This window comes from Polyodon spathula, chromosome 16, assembly GCF_017654505.1.
Source record: "Polyodon spathula isolate WHYD16114869_AA chromosome 16, ASM1765450v1, whole genome shotgun sequence".
Taxonomy (NCBI): Eukaryota; Metazoa; Chordata; class Actinopteri; order Acipenseriformes; family Polyodontidae; genus Polyodon; species Polyodon spathula.
Genome location: NC_054549.1, coordinates 32,751,274 through 32,771,106, shown reverse-complemented (window position 1 = coordinate 32,771,106; position 19,833 = coordinate 32,751,274). Strand labels below are relative to the sequence as shown.

At 36.3% G+C, this 19,833-nt stretch overlaps 1 protein-coding gene across 1 annotated transcript in view; it reads right to left on the bottom strand.

Moving 5' to 3' along the window:
- Nucleotides 1-292: 292 nt before the first annotated feature.
- LOC121329340 (A disintegrin and metalloproteinase with thrombospondin motifs 9-like) overlaps nt 293-19,833 on the bottom strand; it is a 44,065-nt gene continuing 24,524 nt past the window's right edge. Inside the window, exons 29-40 of the mRNA XM_041274898.1 lie at nt 16,144-16,311; nt 12,284-12,463; nt 9,679-9,849; nt 9,053-9,247; nt 8,254-8,383; nt 8,057-8,151; nt 7,488-7,576; nt 7,260-7,393; nt 5,765-5,856; nt 3,852-3,956; nt 577-664; nt 293-379 (exon numbers count right to left, since the gene is read on the bottom strand). Coding sequence (XP_041130832.1) covers nt 369-379; nt 577-664; nt 3,852-3,956; nt 5,765-5,856; nt 7,260-7,393; nt 7,488-7,576; nt 8,057-8,151; nt 8,254-8,383; nt 9,053-9,247; nt 9,679-9,849; nt 12,284-12,463; nt 16,144-16,311 — 1,458 coding nt within the window. The 3' untranslated portion in view covers nt 293-368. The remainder of the gene's footprint in view (nt 380-576; nt 665-3,851; nt 3,957-5,764; nt 5,857-7,259; nt 7,394-7,487; nt 7,577-8,056; nt 8,152-8,253; nt 8,384-9,052; nt 9,248-9,678; nt 9,850-12,283; nt 12,464-16,143; nt 16,312-19,833) is intronic.

Genomic DNA, 19,833 nt, shown 5'->3' with positions numbered 1-19,833 from the left:
TAAACATGTCAGTTAAAATATAACAGCAGTGCAATTGCTGATAATATCATTAGACTGCAATGTAAACAAAAAGAACAAAAAAAAACACAAACATATAATTAACACAACCTTATCACTTATAATAAAAATATGTAAATGAAATAAATAAATTTCAAATATATATATATATATATATATATATATATATATATATATATATATATATATATATATATATATATATATATATATATATATACAATCTATATATATATATAAGATATATATATATATATATATATATACTGTAATATGTACACAGTGCAGGCATCAGAGGTAATATATATTTTTATCTTCATTTTGCCTCAGCACCTCCCGAAGATCAGAACTTAAAAAGCTCCTGAAAGAAAGTGTGAAACATGTATTAGAAATATAATACCAAAACATGGATATTCCTAACTCTATAAATGAGTCTTCAATTGGATTAAGCGCAGACAATGGCTATTTAGTTATGGAAAAATAATTTGAAATCAAAAGAGAAAAAACTATTCTAGTATGAAAAATGTGGACAATCTTCAGAAAAAAAGAAAAGCTAACCTTTTGCTACAACACGGAAGCCTGTTCCAGAAAAGGGAGTGCATTTCCCACAGTATCCTCCACATTTCCCTGTCACTCTGCTGCCATCCTGTGGAGACAAAAGGAGTCACATCCTAAATGGTAAATAGAATTCCTCTAACGCTACACAATGGTGTCAAATATCCACAGATTTCACACAGGTTTAGTCACAGTAGGGGCTATGACATTACACACTGTATTTAAAAACTATTAAATACATCCTGTGTGAGACCTTTTATAATTTCAACATGTTTTACTGGTGTTGCCTTTGATGTCAAACATTTATATTTTGGCTCAGTGTTGCCAATTACCTGCATAATCTGCCAATTGGGTCTCTAACATAAGTAATTTAGATTAGCCATCCTTTTTTTAGAGTGGAATAAGATTTTAGAGTGGAATAAACCTAACCAAGATCCTTTATCTTTTAAAGAAGGGGTCCTGGAAAGCTACGGGGTCTTCTGGTTTTCGTTTCAACCGAGCTCTTAGCTACTTAATTGAACCCATTATTGGCTTAATTAGTCATAAAGACACCTATAAACCTGCATTATTGGGGCTCTCTGGGACCAAGGCTAGAGACCCCTGTTGTAAAGGCTCAAACAGACTGCAGCGTTGTAAGCTTGGGTCACCTTGCCCAGGGATATCAGTAAAGTTTATCCCTACAGGGCTAGATTAAGATAAGTCAATTGGGTAGACCAAGGTTACTTGACAGTTATACCTAAATATCATAGCAGATGCAGTTCAGCCCACAGTGCTTGTTATGCATCGATACAGAGATGTCAGGAACAGGTTTGAAATGCACAGCAAGCAGTTTTGTACACTGCCCTGCTTAAAATGTCCAGTTACTGGATCTCCATTTAATTGAGGCCCTTTGGGATAAACCTTAAAAGTTTTTAATGAAAATTAATATAGATATATATTATATATATATTATATATATATATATATATATATATATATATATATATATATATATATATATATATATATATATATATATATATGTGTGTGTGTGTGTGTGTGTGTGTGTGTGTGTGTGTGTGTGTGTGTGTGTGAGATTATTATTAATGTTTATTAACATTAACTTTAGACACTAGAGGTATCGTAACAAAAAATGTTACGATAACTTAAATTCTCTGAAGAAATAATACATCACAGTATGAATATAAATCAGATTTTTCTTTTCTTATAGTGACAGAAATTAACCAAATAACCTAATACTTCTAACTAATTAAAATCTCTTACAGCTCCAACTCAAAGCAACTGCAGTGAACATGAAAGCTGACCTCCTCAGCTAAATGGAGCAGGGATCTCAAATTACACTGAGAAGCTGTTCCACCTACCCAGTAACTACTGGCAGTCTACAATGTCCATGACACAATGAGGACACAATGTTTATGTCACATTTACAATATGTTCAGGAAGGCTCTACTGCAGTTCCTGTCAGTTTGGCTGTATGCAGGCTGGTAATCAGTTATCGTCAGGTTGTGGCGAAGTTCATGAAAATACATTTTCATGGGGGTGACTTTAAATAACAGAACTAGCTGCTGTTAATACACTTTTTTTTGGCGGTTAGTCAGTGAAGATACCAGGACAGATTGGCAACGATGCATCATCTTGTTTTTAAGAAGACTTTTTTTTTTCTTTTCTCCTGCCAAAAGAAGCATTTTAGCTGATTACCATGAGAAAGACAGTCAGTTAACTCTTTTCTTTCAATGCTCATTATGCCAAGTTTCCCCAAAGCAGAACTTTAAGGAATCAAAAGATCTCAAGGGAAAGTTTGAGGAAATGAGCAGACTTGGTTCTCTGCCCAATGGCTACACTAAAACTTGCCTCTGCTATTTGTTGAGTTTCTAACCCGGTCAGTTGGACCCTGTTGAAATAGTTGCTTGACAAAGTATGTTAAGTATCTCAGAACAGTGCTACTCTGATGGAAACTAAACGACCACACCTATTTCTAAACAGTCCACTTTATTTTCAATTATTTCAAATCAGATGCTGAAATAAATTAAGATTAGTGGACATCTGCCAAAAACATTCTGAATCAAGGGTTCCACTTAACTTGCATAATCTGCTTTAGTTCAGTGCACAGACCTGGCTGTCTTTCCACCTAATTGGATAGCTGGGAGCCCTAAGGGATTAATGTTCAAATACTTTGTGGGCTTTTGCTTCCTAAAACTTTTTCAGTATGCAGCCTGGATCAAACAAGCTCTGCATTATTCACATTTGGTGGCTGGTATAGGTGAAATGTGGAATGGGTTTCAGTAGTCTTTGTTTTTAATTGTGTTGCACATAGTAATTGTATATGAACTGTGAGTGGAAGCCAGCAATTATGACAATTACAATGAAGAATTTATAAATTAAACAAACAACAAAAAAACAAATTCAGCGAACAAGCATACTTTTTTTGCATAGCTGAAAACTAAACTAAGCCTTCCTGTATTTGTTATGCTGGAGAACACATTTTGTATTAACGATGGCTTTTTAAATGTATTTTTTCTCAGAATTAGACACCCCTTTAGATTCAGGTTTTCTTTCTTTCAGTAACTCTCATTGGATATTTTTGTTGGGTGGTTTAATTCAACTGAAACCTTAGCAACAGTTACTGTGAATGCCTGTGGATGTCGATAAATGATCCTTCAGACAGAGAAGCTGTTACACATAACCTGACCTATGACTGAAGGTACACAGTAAGGCTGAGCCTGAGGCATGTCCCTTTCTAAGCAGTCAGAGGTGGGTAGAACAATGTTTAAAACACTTATTTATTGGATAAAATTACATTCAATAATTGGTGTGGTCAAATATGCACAGGTAATGCAAAGATACATTTATATAATAACTTCAACATAGGAATATGTCAACTGAATTCAGATTCCTTGTTCCTTGCACTATTTTCCACCTCTTCATTCACAGATCATAACTCACACACATCCTATAGGGTCTGGTGTTTTTATTTTCACTTTTGCTCACAGGAAGCCACAAGACGGCACATTCAATACTCTGTACTTCTTTTCCACAGTTACTTCCTGCTATAAGGTTATACGATGATGCATTTATCCAAGCTGAAAACAAAGGACTGTGAGTTATGGTTTAATGAGAGTTGTTTTTTTATGTTGATTAATACAGCTGTAAAAATAATCAAGATAGAGCTACCAAGCTTCTAGGTGTAAAATGAGACATTTCTTTCTCTGGGACATAACTGTCGGATCTACTGAAGCATGAAAGAAATCAAGTATTTATTTTATGTTTCAATCTCTTACCGCTGATTTGTGTATATCAGCCACTGCGTAATTCCCTTGAGAAATCCATTGAGTTTCTTCAGCCACCTGAAGCCCTGTGCCAGACAGGTTGATACTGAAACGACCCTAAAAATACAGGAAAAAACTAATTCAATTCTGTACAATGTACAAAAATGTACAAAAAGAAGCAGGCCCATTTCATTAAATATTTGTTACTCACACTTTATTTAAGGAATGCTTTTACAACTTTTTATAAACATTCTCTTGGGTTGGGTTATTTGTTTTCTTAAACTCCTAATTATATCCTGTGTTAAATAAAATGTATTTAGTTAGGATTTACATCCACAACAACCAGGTTAATCTGCAGTGACAGCATTTGGTTGTTCTACATAAATTCCATTAGGGGGCAGCAGAGTTGTTTTAGGGCCAGGCTTTCAAAATGTACTTAATTGAGGCTTATTTTTTCACTAGGCCTCAGAGTCTGTGTAGACAGGACTCACAGCAGCAATAAGATTTTAAAACCTTAAAATAAATAAAACATTAAAACCTATTTAAAAAAACAAACAAATTGTAGTATATGAAATATAGTTTATACACTACCTGTAACTTTAAATCCTGATGCTTTTCAGTGATTCTTATGATACAAATAAACACATCATATATTAAAATTACAGCTCTGAGAAGAAGATGCTGCAATTCACTCACTTGGGTGTATAATAATCCCAAATTCAACAACCAAGTCTAAAAAACAAGCAGAGCCAGCTGCAACCATTTATCATCATTTCAGACTATTACCTACAGCCTTTTACGACTGTTGAGGAGAATATCTGTATGTTATATGCAAGCTGGGTGCTATATTAAGGTGCATAGTATAGTCAGGTAATAGTATTCTAGATAATAGAATATGGTGGCTGTGAGAGGGTAGAATACAAAAGGAAGCCTTGCAGATTCTACACTGGGCTGAGTCAAGCCAAGCCTGTGTTTGCAGACATTCAGTGGATGTGTTTCAGTGGAGAACAAAGCTTGCCTCAAGCACAGTCTACCTTATATCTATACAATTTCCCTCAGAAAGCAAATCCCATCATTACATTGAACACAAATGTTTGAAAAGCAGAAGTGCAGATGCTGATTCTCATGCATTCTTAACTTTCTTCAGCTGACTTTAGCTTGAGGTATTTAATATTGAGGTAGATTTGTTTGCTTTATATGGGTATCCATTCAGAGAAGACAATCACAGCATTGCATTATCTTGTAAAGGCTTTTGAAACAGAACTAGAACAACCATAAAAGGATGTTTAGTGGGGTTGGTAAGGGAAGCATGGTAAAGTGTAGAGAAGCAGAGTGAAAGCAGGTGAAAACATGGTGCAATATTGAAGTATGCAGTTTACAGTTACAGTTAACAGATAACACTACTCTACTACTTTCTACTACCCATGTCCATAACTAGCTATGAGGACACCAAGGTCCTGTCCACAGTTGCCTCTACATGCATTATAAAAGCTGATGCTCATGTAAAAATTCGGGAAAAGTACATACAGACTCCTTAACTTTCTCTGTTGATTTGTCGTATAACATAAATTTTGAGGTTGAATAGTAAAACAGTTTTGCAAAAAACATTGATTTCATTAGGTGATTGGATCAGTTGAGCACATAAGCATCCAATGAGAATGTTCATATTTCGGCGCTGAATCAGCGGTTATTTTATTTGTATTGATTAAGTTGCTATAAGAGTCTGAGTCAGTAAGGCGAGGTTTAAAAAGTAAAGGTAACTGTATTTTTCATATGCCTGTTGAGCCGTGCCGGCGAGGCGATATAGATTGATTTTAATGTTGTGGATTTCTGTTATTTAAGTTTGACCTCGGTAGAATGTCAGCCCTGGTTAGAGCTCTGTGTACGTCACATGCTGTGTATCCTTCATGACTTATTCCACATACCTGAGGACACCTGGCAGCGCTGTAGCAGTCTCCAGCTGTTGCAAAAGGAACATGGTGACCTTCCCTGGTATGTGCAAACTGCCAGTCTGTGGCTGAGAATATCAAAACAGCTGGTCAACATCTAAACAACCTCAAACTTAAATATCTTAACACACTTACAGCACAAAAACAAGCTGACTTTACTAATGCAAAACAATTACCAGGTCTCCTGATCTTGGACTAGAATAGAACCAAGTTAACACTTACAGCATAAGCAGAGTGATCACAGCTCCATACTGTAAATTGCCCAACTTAAAACCATAAGATCACTGGCAACAACAAATAAAGTCAGCCATTCTCTGCCTTTAAAAATGGTAAAGAGTCTTCATAAATCAGTGTGCTAAACATATTTTAAATTGTTTTCCATGTTAGGTAATAGCTAACCTTGATTTCAGAGTCCCAAATACTTTAATATAATTACAGTCTTCGTCAAATGTTGGGGGAATGGAAACTGATTTCGAACTCTGATAACCTTATGAGCCATAACTGCTGTTTAAATTAACAAATACATCTGTGACCCATTGAAGCTTTAATTACAATGTTCTGCACTATCAATACGAGGAAATATATTTTTTATTAGGAATTGCACAGCCAGCCATTTTACCTTCCAAACGTAGGAAATCATTTTTATATACTTGTCTCACCAAAATACTTTTTTTTTCAAATCATAGTCCTCAACCTGAACAAAGTACATGTTTTCTTAATAGGTATGTAACAGGGTGGAGACTGTGTGTGAACTGGCAACCTTGCATACCACAAGTGAGCATCTTAGCCACTATGCAAAAGAGCCAGGCACGTCTGAATTTATAGTTATTTTGCTTTTACCCTCATCCAATCTTACTGTCAGGGGACAGAACCCGTAATGGCAGTGCATCAAACATCAATACCCATTCCATGTACACAAGTTACATACTCTTAAATAAGTATTTCCTATTTCAAATATTGTTTTCAAACAAAGACTGGCTTCTTCTCCTTTCACCCCAGGAGCAGCAGGACTCTCAGAATTGGGTACACAACTAATTTGTTTGATTTTGATTCATGGTGAAATCCATAACATAGGTTAAATGTAATGGAAAGGGGGGTAATTACACATCATTTTCCAAAAGTGGGGTGATTAAGCCATTAAGCGTTTTACATTTTGTAAGGCCATACATTTAAATGCCCCACACAAGTATATATTAACACAACAACCTTTCCAGATGTGAATTCTTTGACTTTTTGAGTGCAGACCACCCCACACATTCACTGAAGGTCTTAGGTCTTTTGTTTGCCACACCATATTTACCTTTTCCCAAGTTGGTTTGACAGAAACAGTATGTTTGTTCTATGGGCAGAAAACTACATTTTCATCCAAGATGAATGCGAGCAGTAAAGGCAGAACTAAACTGACAAAACCGTGTTTAAAGTGTGCTTGCAGGTAAAAAGGTATTATGGGGAAGATCCTGTTTTTACTCACTTATTATTTGCATTTTGTGGAGGTCCATCCTTACTTTGCTGAAGGAGGAGAATCCGGCTGCAGTGTAGTCTCTTCTGCAGTTACAGTCCTCCCTCCTGCTACCATTGTAGGGGCACTCAGTGGGATTGTTGAGTCTAAATCAAACAGGCATTTCAACAGTAAATATTGGACTGGATTACTGCCTCAGAGATCTTATAGTAATAAATTGCACCTTGAAGTGCTTCTTACCTAAAGCCAAATACTTCAGAGAAATTTTCACCAATCACAAGCGTTACATACTCCCTTGGACTTTCTGTCTGCATTCCAGCACAATAAATCTAAAGCAGACACAACGAAATTCAGTAAATATGTAAGCTCTGAGACTCGAGATTTAAAAACTGCGGATTCAGCAGCACACAAAACAGATTATTACCAGTAAAATAAGCAACGGTCGAGATATTCCCCCAAATACTAGCCATGTAAAAGACCTTTGATATTTTATTCTCTTTGTGGCTCAATAACATATTACTGTAACCTTAATGTCCAAGTAACCGAGGAATAAAACCCACCTTTTTCTCCTTGTGGGTGTTAGTAATTGTAAGCAGTGCTGATCAGATTTGTTACTTAGCCTTTTAGTAAGTTAGTATGAAGAACAGATGTCTTTCATCCAGGTGTTGATCTTCTCTGTTTGAACACTTGTTGGGGTAATTAAGACTATATCTACTGCCCACTCACTTATTAGGGATAAAGCATACATGTGACACCAACGTAGCAACGAAAAGATCTCATGTTATATTTGTTGATAAAATATAACTCACCTTCACAGCTTTTCCTTGAATATTCAGCAAGTGTTCACCATCTTCAAGAAAACCTTTTAGTCTTTGTATATCGCTGCAGCTCTTGGGTAATTCACCTTAAATTTGAAATGAGAAATGGAAACCAATGAATACTCACCATTACCATCAGAAGACCTTTATTAAATGTACTGGTAATTGCGGACTGTCTTTCTACTCACAGTCAAGGTTTTGACACACTCTGATTTCCTCTGGTCGAGTGCTTAACTGACAGCGATTGCTGGTTTGATCATCGGCTGTTAAACACTGGACTGTCCTCTGCATCACACCTTCTCCACAGGTTGCTGAGCACTTCAATAATAAAATAAAAACACACGCACACTTTTCAATTAACATGTGTCTTTAAACAGTATAGCATGTGTCTGTGCGCATCTGATTTAAGAAGTCCTATAAACCAAACATTGAATAACATGAAAATAACCCAATAAACGTAAATGGGGTGTGCAAATTGCAATATTGGGTCCATTTTTAGCATGAAAAAAACATTTATACATGCAAATATATTACTGAACTAAACCAACAAACACAGATGGGTCTATTCAATTGATATGAACAGCGGCAGATGTAAATAATACCACTGAAATAATGAAAACTTCAAGGTTATGAAAATCAAACATCTAACAGAACATGTGGGTCTCTTTAGGGCATTTCTGCAACAATATGCAACATGCCAGAGAGGGTCTTATTTATTTATGTTAGTGGTTTTTAGATATGCCAGCATTTCGATCAATTGACCCCATGGGCTAGTCAGTCAAAAAACTGTAACCCAACATAAACATCATTTACAAAATAAATGTTTAGGGAGGACTTTGAGTTTCTTGAATGCATTCAGTCATAATCCCACAGATGGTAGCTTTGCATAACTGGCTCCTCAGCTAAATACTGTACACCTGCAGATCCCATTGTATAGAGCAGGATTACCATTGCAATCAGTAGGGTAAAATGAATTAATACACTTACAAGCCCCCAGTTTCCTACTCTCCAGGATTCAGGTGCAGGGCACTCCCCAGGGTTACAGGCTTGAACGCTGGTTGGTGGAATACCAGGGCAATTAGACATGGCCTGATACCCATATTCATATTGGTCCTTAGTACTGTAAACTTCACTGCAAGAAACAAGTCTTCTCTGGTATCCTTGGCCACAACTGACCGAACACTGGGACAATACAAAGTGACACAGTTGTCAACTCCAGAGCAACATGTAATATAAAGACAAATACAAATGTATGCCTACACAGAATCCTTAATGCCAAAGTGTTTCTACCATCATTCAGTGTGTCATCTCTAGTATTTCTGCCTTATTTTCTGAATTGCTTGCTCCACTGCAACTACAGCCACTCTTATTTCTGTACATTATTAGTCAGCTGGCCTTGCTGTTTAAAATGACTTTAACAGCAGCAATTCAACCACAATCAACATGACCTAAATCATCCTTGTAGCAACATTAAAAATGTAGGATTTCTGTTATGGAACTCTTCTCAAGCACTCCATTAACTCTTATCTATCAAGGAGTTCCAGTGCTGGAACTCCTAAGACTCCCCACTCACAATCGTCCAAATGAACCTGTTACATTTCAAACAGTCTCACCTCCGACCACGCGCCTGTAATCCAGATAAAGTCACACGGGTGTGTATTGCAGCTGTCTATGGCAGCAGGTCTCTTGTTGGTATTGCAGTACATCTCATTCACTTCTTTCTTACCGTGATCATGGCAGACCACCTTGCGATATCTGGTTCCAGAGCCACATGTTTTAGAGCACTAAAACAAGTGAAATACACATTACTTGTAGTGGATTCAATTTACAGATATTAATATTATGAGATTAAATCACAGTTTGTATTTATTTATGTATTTATTTTTTTATTAAAAAGCAATGTTTTCTGACCTTAAAAAAAAGTTTAACACTGATTTTGCAGTTTTCCCATGCTTTTCTCATGGTTAACCTATGCATTAACTATAGTTTACTATGGTTTGCCTTGTTTTTTAATATGCTTTACCATACCTCTCTGAGCTTTACAATGCTTACCTAAACTTTACCATGCTTTTACTATTATGGTACACTTTTTTAAGGGGCCACACAGCATGTGCCAAAGAATCTGCACTTAGTAAGCAGGTTTGTTCCCTTCTAGAGTCTAGCAACCAGCCTCAACACGACCTAGATTAACACAAATTTGAGAAAACCATGACTTTAACTCATTATAGGTTGATTTTAACAAACTGTAATTAAAAGCTGGCTTAGATGCATTATAGATATTTCCCAATGTAACTGTTGCATTCCAGTATTCTCAGCACATCTTACACAGCAGGAAGAGACGGAGCCCTCGTAAAATGCTATTACCTTACCTACGTCTGTGTTGCCTATTTCATCTCAACAAGCTTTAAAGTGCATCACTACTTCAGTTTCGCTGTACAACAAACCATAAATCAAGATCAATGTGCTGTTCCAAACAGCGGATATGATCTTTAGAGATGTAAGCGCCTGACGTCAGGAGAGCCTGTCTGTGTGCCAACTGGTCTGGATTACGTTTCTCTTTTGACACAATACAACTTTGCAATTATGTAGTGAAACTAAAAGAAACAAAAAACTTATTTGATAAACATATTCTACCATTAAATGATTTATAGTCACAGATTAATTAAATTGTGCTTGAAATTCAGTAGCTTTGATTAGATGTTCTTATTTGTATTTTATGTGGAAATGTGGTACTGTACTCTATAGCAATAAGGGTTGCCCATAATTATTAACACGCTCTATAAATGTCAATAGTATTCACAAATAGCATTAAATAAATGTTGCTGCAAAAAATATGTTATTGATCTTGGTCCACTACCCTGGTACACTAAATAAGACTTTACAAAACATATCATTGTTCAGATTTACTTTGGTATTAAAAAATGGTATTGCAATTGAAAGTTAATGAATAAACTAGCAATAGCACAAGTCAGACAGCTAAATGATACAGTATAGGACAATGTACATATTTTCCTATTTGGTTAACGTTAAGTGCCATTACACATTATAGTCACAAAAAAATTTGGTGCTTGAACTTGACATTAAACAAAAACTAATACAAAAAATAAACATGTGGGGGGGGGGGGGGGGGTGTAGTTTGGCAAGTTACCACTTAATGTGCTTACAATACAGTGTGCCTTTAAAGCAGGCGTGCTAGTTATTTTATCAAGGAGCAAGAAAATACACCAGATTTTTACAAAACAGACTGAACATGTGTGTCCAAGCATGCAGGGGGAATTCAAAACCGACAACATCTGCATTGCATTACAGCTGCTTCCACCAAAGAAAAGACTAATTAACTGGCAAGAATACCAGGACCTATTTCTTGGAATCATGTCTTTCACATGTTATAAGTTTCCACAGCATTCACCCAGTACAGCGTGGAGCCCTGGAAACCCTTAGGAAAGCAGCGTGACCCATCTAAAATGCACCTTCCACAACAGGGTTTCATAATTACCTCCAGCTGTTGAGTGGGACACTGAGGTGGATTGACATGTTATTTGGAGGCTGGTTTCTGGACTCATTAGACTGGTAAGTACTTTTATGCTGTTTGGTGACCTAGTTTTAGGGCCAACTGTACATTTTTTTCTATACAATTTTAATAAAATATTTTGTGATACAATTCTAGGCAAATGTTTCCTCAAACTGTGAGACCTTTTTTTTCTATAGCCCTCTCTAAAAGTGTTGTAAAGTATAATAATTACAATTGGTTTATTCTGGTTCGCTGTAAACGTCATAGTTTAATCACAAAGATAGGTAAGATTATAAAGCTGCAGGTTATTTATTTATTTATTGATTTGAAACATTCCAGTTTTTGATTCTGCCCTATAATAATCCATATAAAAATAATTTAATCTGTTAAGTAGTTTGGCATGTATTGCTACTTTCATTATTGCAACAATGTTACTACCTCAAATTATATAAGTAAAACAAAATGGAGAAAAATCATCATGATTTTCATCATCTGCAAACTAGTACCCCTGAACTCCCTCCCTCCCTCCTGAGCAGCTAAGGCTGGAGCTCCACTGGCCATCTGACAAAACTCTTTGGAAGCAGTCAGTCGTCTGATCCAGGTTCACAGCTCACACTTCTCACAATCAGTAACATGACACTACTGCATGTCAGCACTTGTTTATTTTGAAAAGGACATGGTCTGCCTACCACAGCCCCTGTGCTTACTTCTTGCCATTCCTCTGCTTTCCAGCTGTAAACCGCAAGACACTCCATTGCCTGACAAGGCTGGATGGATGGGGGTCTGGCCGACTGGGTGCACTCAGTCTCTCCTGCTGAAGTCTTTTGGTTTCCAATCTGACAGGATACCTCTCGCTGCTGCGTACCTCTCCCACACGTTAAAGAGCACTGCACAGGTAGATAATGAAGGTAAGATTCAATTTTACACTTACTGCCTTAACCTTGATGTGCTGGTTATACATAATAATAATAATAATAATAATAATAATAATAACAGCTAGCTTTTATGTAAAATTGGGAAATCACTAGAAGAGCTTTTTTTAAAACTGTACATCAGTTTTGTATACATGTTTTTCAAATAGTCTAATTTTGTTTTGTGTTCGCTATAAGCTGACTTTGTGTCATCTGGCACAGTGCACTGAAATTAAACTACTTCTAAAATGATTCTTCCAGTACTCATTTCGTTAAAATGTGACATTTGGGAAGGCAATGTTAAAAACAACATAATTGTGTTAAAACATAGATACATCTTGCTGTTTGATTCTTGCCTTTCTAATCTTGATATTCTTGTCTGAGTTAAGCATCTTCTTAACAATTACAATTCATATATATGGTCCTACATTATTATTAGTAGTAGTAGTAATACTTTGCCTAAAGGACAGTTCCTGTCTAGATTACCTTTATCTATGTCAGCATCTCTCGTAAACGTATTTCACGTCAACAGTGTGGTTGTCTGTCGAAATAGCGAGGAGCTTGATCGACACTTGTAATGTAAATTTATAGTGCAACATTTTATGTAATATCACGTTGACAAAAACATTATAAGACTTCACTTTTTCGGTTTTCTAAGTGATAAAGTGATCAAGCTATGATTTTACTAGTTTTTCCTAAAAAGTCCACCATTGACAGACTGATCTTAACAGGTAGTAACTGTCTGACTAGTATTAGGGCCCCATGACAATGCCGTACCTCCCCGGATTGGTAAGGATTGACGGTGGTGTGTCAATAATATAGCGATCTTACTTTGTTTTATAAATAAAGAATATAAAAGAATAAAGTGGATGGTTGTGTCACATGTTACATTTCATGAGTTATGACGTGGAAAAACTTGGGGTACCTGTTTAACCCCATGGACCTATGTATAATACTGGCATTTGACGTCATGTTCCTTACAAGGAATACCAAACATGGTTTTTTACCAGCGTAAAGTCGTATTTCCGCTGATAAGACTATTTCTGAGTCTGACTCGTGTCCAGACACGTCTCAGTGAATAGGGCCCCGGCTTCGAAGTCTCATTTAAACTTCCTAGCACGTGATCCTCCATTCACTGTACCAAGTTCTTGGAGAAGTCTGTTTCTTCAGCCAAAGAAATCGGTAACACCGACTGCAGCAACGCAATTACACACTCTGTAACGAGTTACATTACACATACAATTGTATAGTCCTAACATATCACGAAACATGTGCAAAATGGTACATGGAATTACTTTTTTACCTGTCTTTACATTTTGAATACTGTACTACTGCTATGACAATATTATTTTGTAGTTTCATTAAAACATGATGTTAAATAAATATCTAAATTTATTTTATACAGTTTTTATTTCAAAAATGATACGTCCTGGTCCTAAAGGACCAGATTGATGTCCCAAACGGTTTGCCAAACTATGGGGCCATAGGGGGGGGGGGGGGGGGGGGGGGGGGGGGGGGGGGTATTTTGATTAAAGTATTAAGGTATTTTGGTAAAGAGTATTTTGATTGTTGGCCTCTGGTAAAATATAATAAGTGTTCCATCACTGTTGTCTTATGCAGGAGAGGATGAAGTAACACAATTCCATTAGTACGTGTGGAATGAAATACACTGTGATACTGATAAGCTGCCTGCCCAACCACTTACCTGTAACTTTACATAGGAGCAAAATGCCAACGAAAGGAAAGAAGCTATTTCTAAACAGATCCAGGGAATATGATATTAACATGTGACAATTACAATTAAATGGAGTAACTATTAGGGACAAAAATAAAACAAAAAACAGCAAGCACAAGTGTTGAGTTCTGTCTCGGTTATTAAGAATCCACAAGCATTTGTTATTCCAGATAAGATTCTGGGACTGTGCAAGGAATGCGATTTAGCCAGAACATTGGGCTTTGCAGTCTTACACTTGGTTAAGAAGGTTATAACATGGGCAGCACTTTTCTACACACAGATTGTAAAAGAAGCTTTAGCAAACTGAGTCCAACAGAACTCTTTTCTTATTGCAAGTTTGTTATCGAGTTGTGAATGAACACCCTAAATGGATATGGATTCAAATGTTATTGTAGTTCTAGTGTGGATGAGAATTGTCTTTTTTGGTCTAACTGCCTCTGCCTTGTTTTGAGCTGGCTTGGGGAAGGCCCTGGTATTTAGATCACTGTACCCTTCAATTAAGTTTCCAACCCATACTGCCAAGCTGTAAGTATTCAAAATGCAAAGAATTTCATGATTCCTAAGAAATGTTTTAGTGAATTATCTAGTGCAAAAGTGCAATTGTTTTTAAATTATTTGAATTGCCATTTCATATTTTTGTTTGTTTCTAATGTCTGATTAATTTATACTTTAAACTATATGCCATGCTGTTCCCCCAGGACATCCTCGGATCAATGGATCTTTCCAGTCTTAATTCATGTCGCTTTTGTCTGATGATGCCAACTTTGCCTTGGCTGTTTCTTTTTTTCTCTGCTGCTCCTCTGACATCCTTTGATGATACAATGATAGTAGCCCCCTTGTTATGCTTTAGACCCTAGTTACGCACCGCTGCCTGCACCACTGTGCTCCTGGCAACAGGCCACCTTTCTATTGTATATCTAGGATGACCTCACTTCATATTCTGGTCTATAAATACTCTCCTTTTGATGAGTGGTTTGTCTGATGTACAGAATTTCTGCCCCCAATGAGATCCCCTCTCCCAGCTATGGCTCTGGAGGTGCAGGGTTGTTTCCAAAAGGTTCTGTCTTTCTTTGTTTTTCTCTGCTACCAAATGCTGGTAAGTTACAGCAACACGCTTATCAATTATGTTGTTCACATTTTAAGTAACCTTCAACCTAGAACATAAGGATTGAATGATTACATCGCTATTCTGCAGTGCTGCAACGTCTCATTTTTTTCAAACTGTGTGAGCCACGCTGTCCTTTTTTTGTAGTGTTTGTCATGTCACTGCTTAGAAATTCTGATTTTTAATTTACAGAGAACAAAACCATAGCAATTTAGAGTAAATTATCAATTAACTAGTTGACCAGTTCAAATGACAACGATCTCATAAGGGTCTAACTTTTTATGAGAAAGTAAGCAGACATGGAGAAATTAAGAATAAATAAAGATGCACTGGTGACTAAACTGACCAAAAAAAAACAACACTTTAGCAATATCTAAAAAAGGAGAAAAGACAGTTAAAGGGTTGTGCAATCTTTAATGATTAGTTGTGGATCAACATTTACACCTCTCTTTGCATCTCAGCAGTTCCAACCAAAGAAACACTTTATTTAACTTTGAGACATTCATATTCCTACAACCAGGATTTTCAGAAAAATAAATATAGCATTCAGACAATTTATGTGCACTTTGAGAATTGTTGAGGAATTAATTTAAGTGCTTTAAACAATGCCCCAAGTTCTATTATATGAATCATATTTACCTTTCTGCTGATGTTGTAGAGCAAATACAAATATATTATGTATAGACAGAGGGGCTTTTGTTGAACCAGATATGCATCTCAGCGAAGCAGATCATTTAAATGGGAGAATGAGCACCCTATAATGTGCATTTCTGATTGTAAAAGAAAGGTAACATTTAAAAAATGTAAGGATCTTACCTGTCCCCAGTTTCCCGTTTTCCATTTCGGACACCTTCCCCCTCTGCATTTTCTTTGTACATTCGGTTTGGGAAGATGTTTACAACCGTCATCTTCCATTCGTTTGCCTTCTTTGGTCATGCAGGAAACAGTGCGGTGCTTGTGTCCTTTCCCACAAGAAACTGAACACTGCAACATAAAGTTGGAAAAAACAATAACAAACTGTTCTCCATAGCATGTCAAAACAGATTATATTATTTGTTTTAAACTTGAATTTTTATTTGGTATTAGTAAACAGGACCATAAACATTTATCACCAGCATATATTCAACATTATCAACTATCTTATCCCATATACTGTACACATACATATTCTACCCAAGCATTTGGCATGTGTTTTGTAAAGACCTACCCACGGGCTAGACCTGGTTAACAAGTTTGCATTCAAAGCAGTAGTACCACCAGGAATCAAAGTCAAGACCAAATCAGCAGGTATGGTAATTGAAAGCTTTGCTGTAAAGCAGCTAACTGCAACCCTTTTCTCAGCAGGGTCACCAACTTCCAAAACTGTAACTCCTTCTGACATGCAGACACTGGACAACCCCACTTTGATTTCAGATTTCAAGTCTTCAGTCTAAGACCTGAGAATCAAAGCCTGACTGCATGGTGACATGGACAGGACATGACAGAATCTTGTTGAACAAGCATGTTACCCAGCGTGATGCCCTCAATGATTACTTTATATTTTCTTATTTAAATGTCACATAAGTCATCAAATAATATATTGGAATGGAACTGACTGAAACCTTTCACCCTTAGCTCTCCTTACTCTGGGTAATTTTCTGCGGTTTGAGGACTGCAAAGGTTTTATGTTTTAACGAGCAAGAAGAGAAGTATCTAGTCATACGGAAACATCATGGTTATCTTTGCAGACTAAAGGAATAAAACAACTTCTAAATGTTTCATTGTTCGTGTTTTTACATTACATTTTTCATTAAAATAAGGAAACAGTAAATTAAGAAAAGCTAACATTCAATATTTCATATGTTTTCCCTTTTTGTATTACTCATCTTTGCACACAACATGTAAACACTGGACCAATACAGACATAAAATGGGTAGGTGTCTACATATTCTGTCTGTAAACTCCCTGCACATTCTCATCTCAAAGCCCTTGCTACAGCCCCCCACCAATTATGATGCCATAGCAAAACTGTATTCAAAGGTTTTCCTGCTAGAGATGAAACAAAATTAACTCGACATCGTGTGAAAAGGTTGTAGGTAAGTTTTTCAAAAACGGGCAAGATTATTGCCTACCATTAAACAACCCTTGCTTTATGCAGGAGTTGAATGCTGGAAAAAAAACAAATGCAGAGAAGATGATTATTTATTTATTTTTAAGTGCGGCCCTCTATCCGGTTCAAACATACCAGCAGTCTTTGAATACAACCATTTCACACAGATGTGTGCCACATGCAGGAACAAACAGTATGAAAGGCCACTTCAGCCGTTGGTAGTGATTTATGCAGAAAAAGACATTACAGAGAGGTTGACCTGAATAATCCTCTGTTTCTAAAGATGCAGATGAACTACTCTCTTATGGGAACCGAGCAACAGAACACAGAGTTCTTTTCATACCTACTATAAAATGTTCTTGAACAAGTATGCAAAGGTGAGAGTACCTATTTTTTTTTACTACTTGTGGCAAGTCCTTATTTTCTTTCACTGGGGGTTGAGGTCAAAGAGCATTTTCTTTGATACTGTTTAGGTTAATATGTGTGAAATGTAATGAATATAGCGCCTCTGTATCAAATGTGCATGTTCATCATTTGGTCACTTCGAATCTTGAGGCACATTACAATCAAGACTGTTTTAATATGAGTAGCAATTTTGTTTCAGAAACATAAAATCTGCTTAAGACACATAACTGATAATTTCCATCCACATATTAGAAAGAACACTCAAACAGTACTAAACGTAGAAACGTGAAGAAACATAATAAATTCAATGACAAACATTGCCATTTCCTTTCTTACGTCTCTTTTAGAAGACTGCATGCATATTTTATATCCTCATGCGGCCACAATAGGCTCCAATAGAAATAATTAGATTCTGCAAACAAATTACACTTTCCTTACAGAACATTTTCCCCACTCAGTGTTCCCCAAGAATAAAACCAAAAGATAATACAACAAATATTGCACAGTACTTAACACTTCCATTTAAATACATATTTTTGTTTATTCCTAAAATTGCTCTTTAGTTGCGTTAATTATAATTAGCCACAACACAAAATTCACTGGTACAGTGTAGCCAATAAGTGCTTCCACTGTTGCAATTGTCACAATGTTATTGTGTAGCATTGGACGATTTTAAAATGGATCGTCTTCTTAAACTCATTGGCTTGCATTAGAGAGAAAATGGATGGATGATTAAAGAATGCTAAATTATGAAAAAGTGAATTACAATAATAAGAGAAATACTGCAGTGTTCCCTACAGTATTTTCATAGCTACCCTGCTGTATTTAGAGATAGATGAGAGCCAAGGCCAAAGCCTTTCAGTTTACTGCCAAACAAGAGATTTCAGTTCTGTTTTCTACCACAAGAGTTCCACGAATATGCCAAGAAGATAACTGAACTAAGTCTCTATATTTTCTTTCCTAGAATATGAAGTATGCTGGGTTTTAACACTGCAGTTGCAACATAATCGATTTCCCACTACCCTTAAATAATTGCTTGAAAGAGCCAGTTCTGCCAAAGTCCAACTATTTCAACATTTAAAATACATGCATGTGGTTACAGTGCTCCTCAGAGGCCTTCAGAAGCAGGAACCAGATGGAAGATACAATATGTGTTACCTCATCCATTGTGAATGAAGACACAGTCACCTCAATCCAATTGACCAAGAGTATTTTGCACGCCCAGCAGCCAAGAATGTGCAGAAAGAAGCTGCTGGCCTTTGGGTACAGAGGAAGCCAATTCTATTTGAGAAAATCTACGTTTAGTCAAGTGACTCTCACCGAGACTGAAGTGGCATGACGGGTCTTGCAGTTCTTATGAAAAGCCTGCTCTGACTTCCAACAAGCTCACATTTGGACAATCAGAAAATGCAGTTGTGCAATGCAATGTGCAGTTACTTGTATGGATATTACTTTATATTACTGCTATTGTTAGTTAATTAGCTAGAGGTTTCCATACTACAGAATTATTAGAACAAAATGTTTTTTTTTTTTTTTTTTTTTTAACCTTTTTCAGTTTTGCAGTTCATATTGTAACACACACAATACGTTTTGACCAATTTAATAATGAAAAAAATGACACTCAGCCTTTAAAAAAATTATTTTAGTTAAGAAGCCAAGAAACAAAAGTAATTCTGCAATTATTAAAAACTTAAATATGTTAAATACTAAACAATGAAGTTAATTTATGTGAAACATTACAACAATACACTTTACAAGCCAGCCATACTGTACTGGACGCACCACATCCACTTTAAATTGTATTTCAACAATATAATTATTGAGAATCCCAATCAATACACAGCAAGTGATTTAGTTTTTATTTAGTTGTGTTGTGCAGATGAGGTATCATACTGGTTACATGATGGGGACGGTCCAGTCTGAACTGATTTAGCAGTGGATGCATCAAAACAATGCATGGCGCTTCAGAAATCTGTAAACAGGCTGTAAACTAATTTCTTTGAGCAAGAATG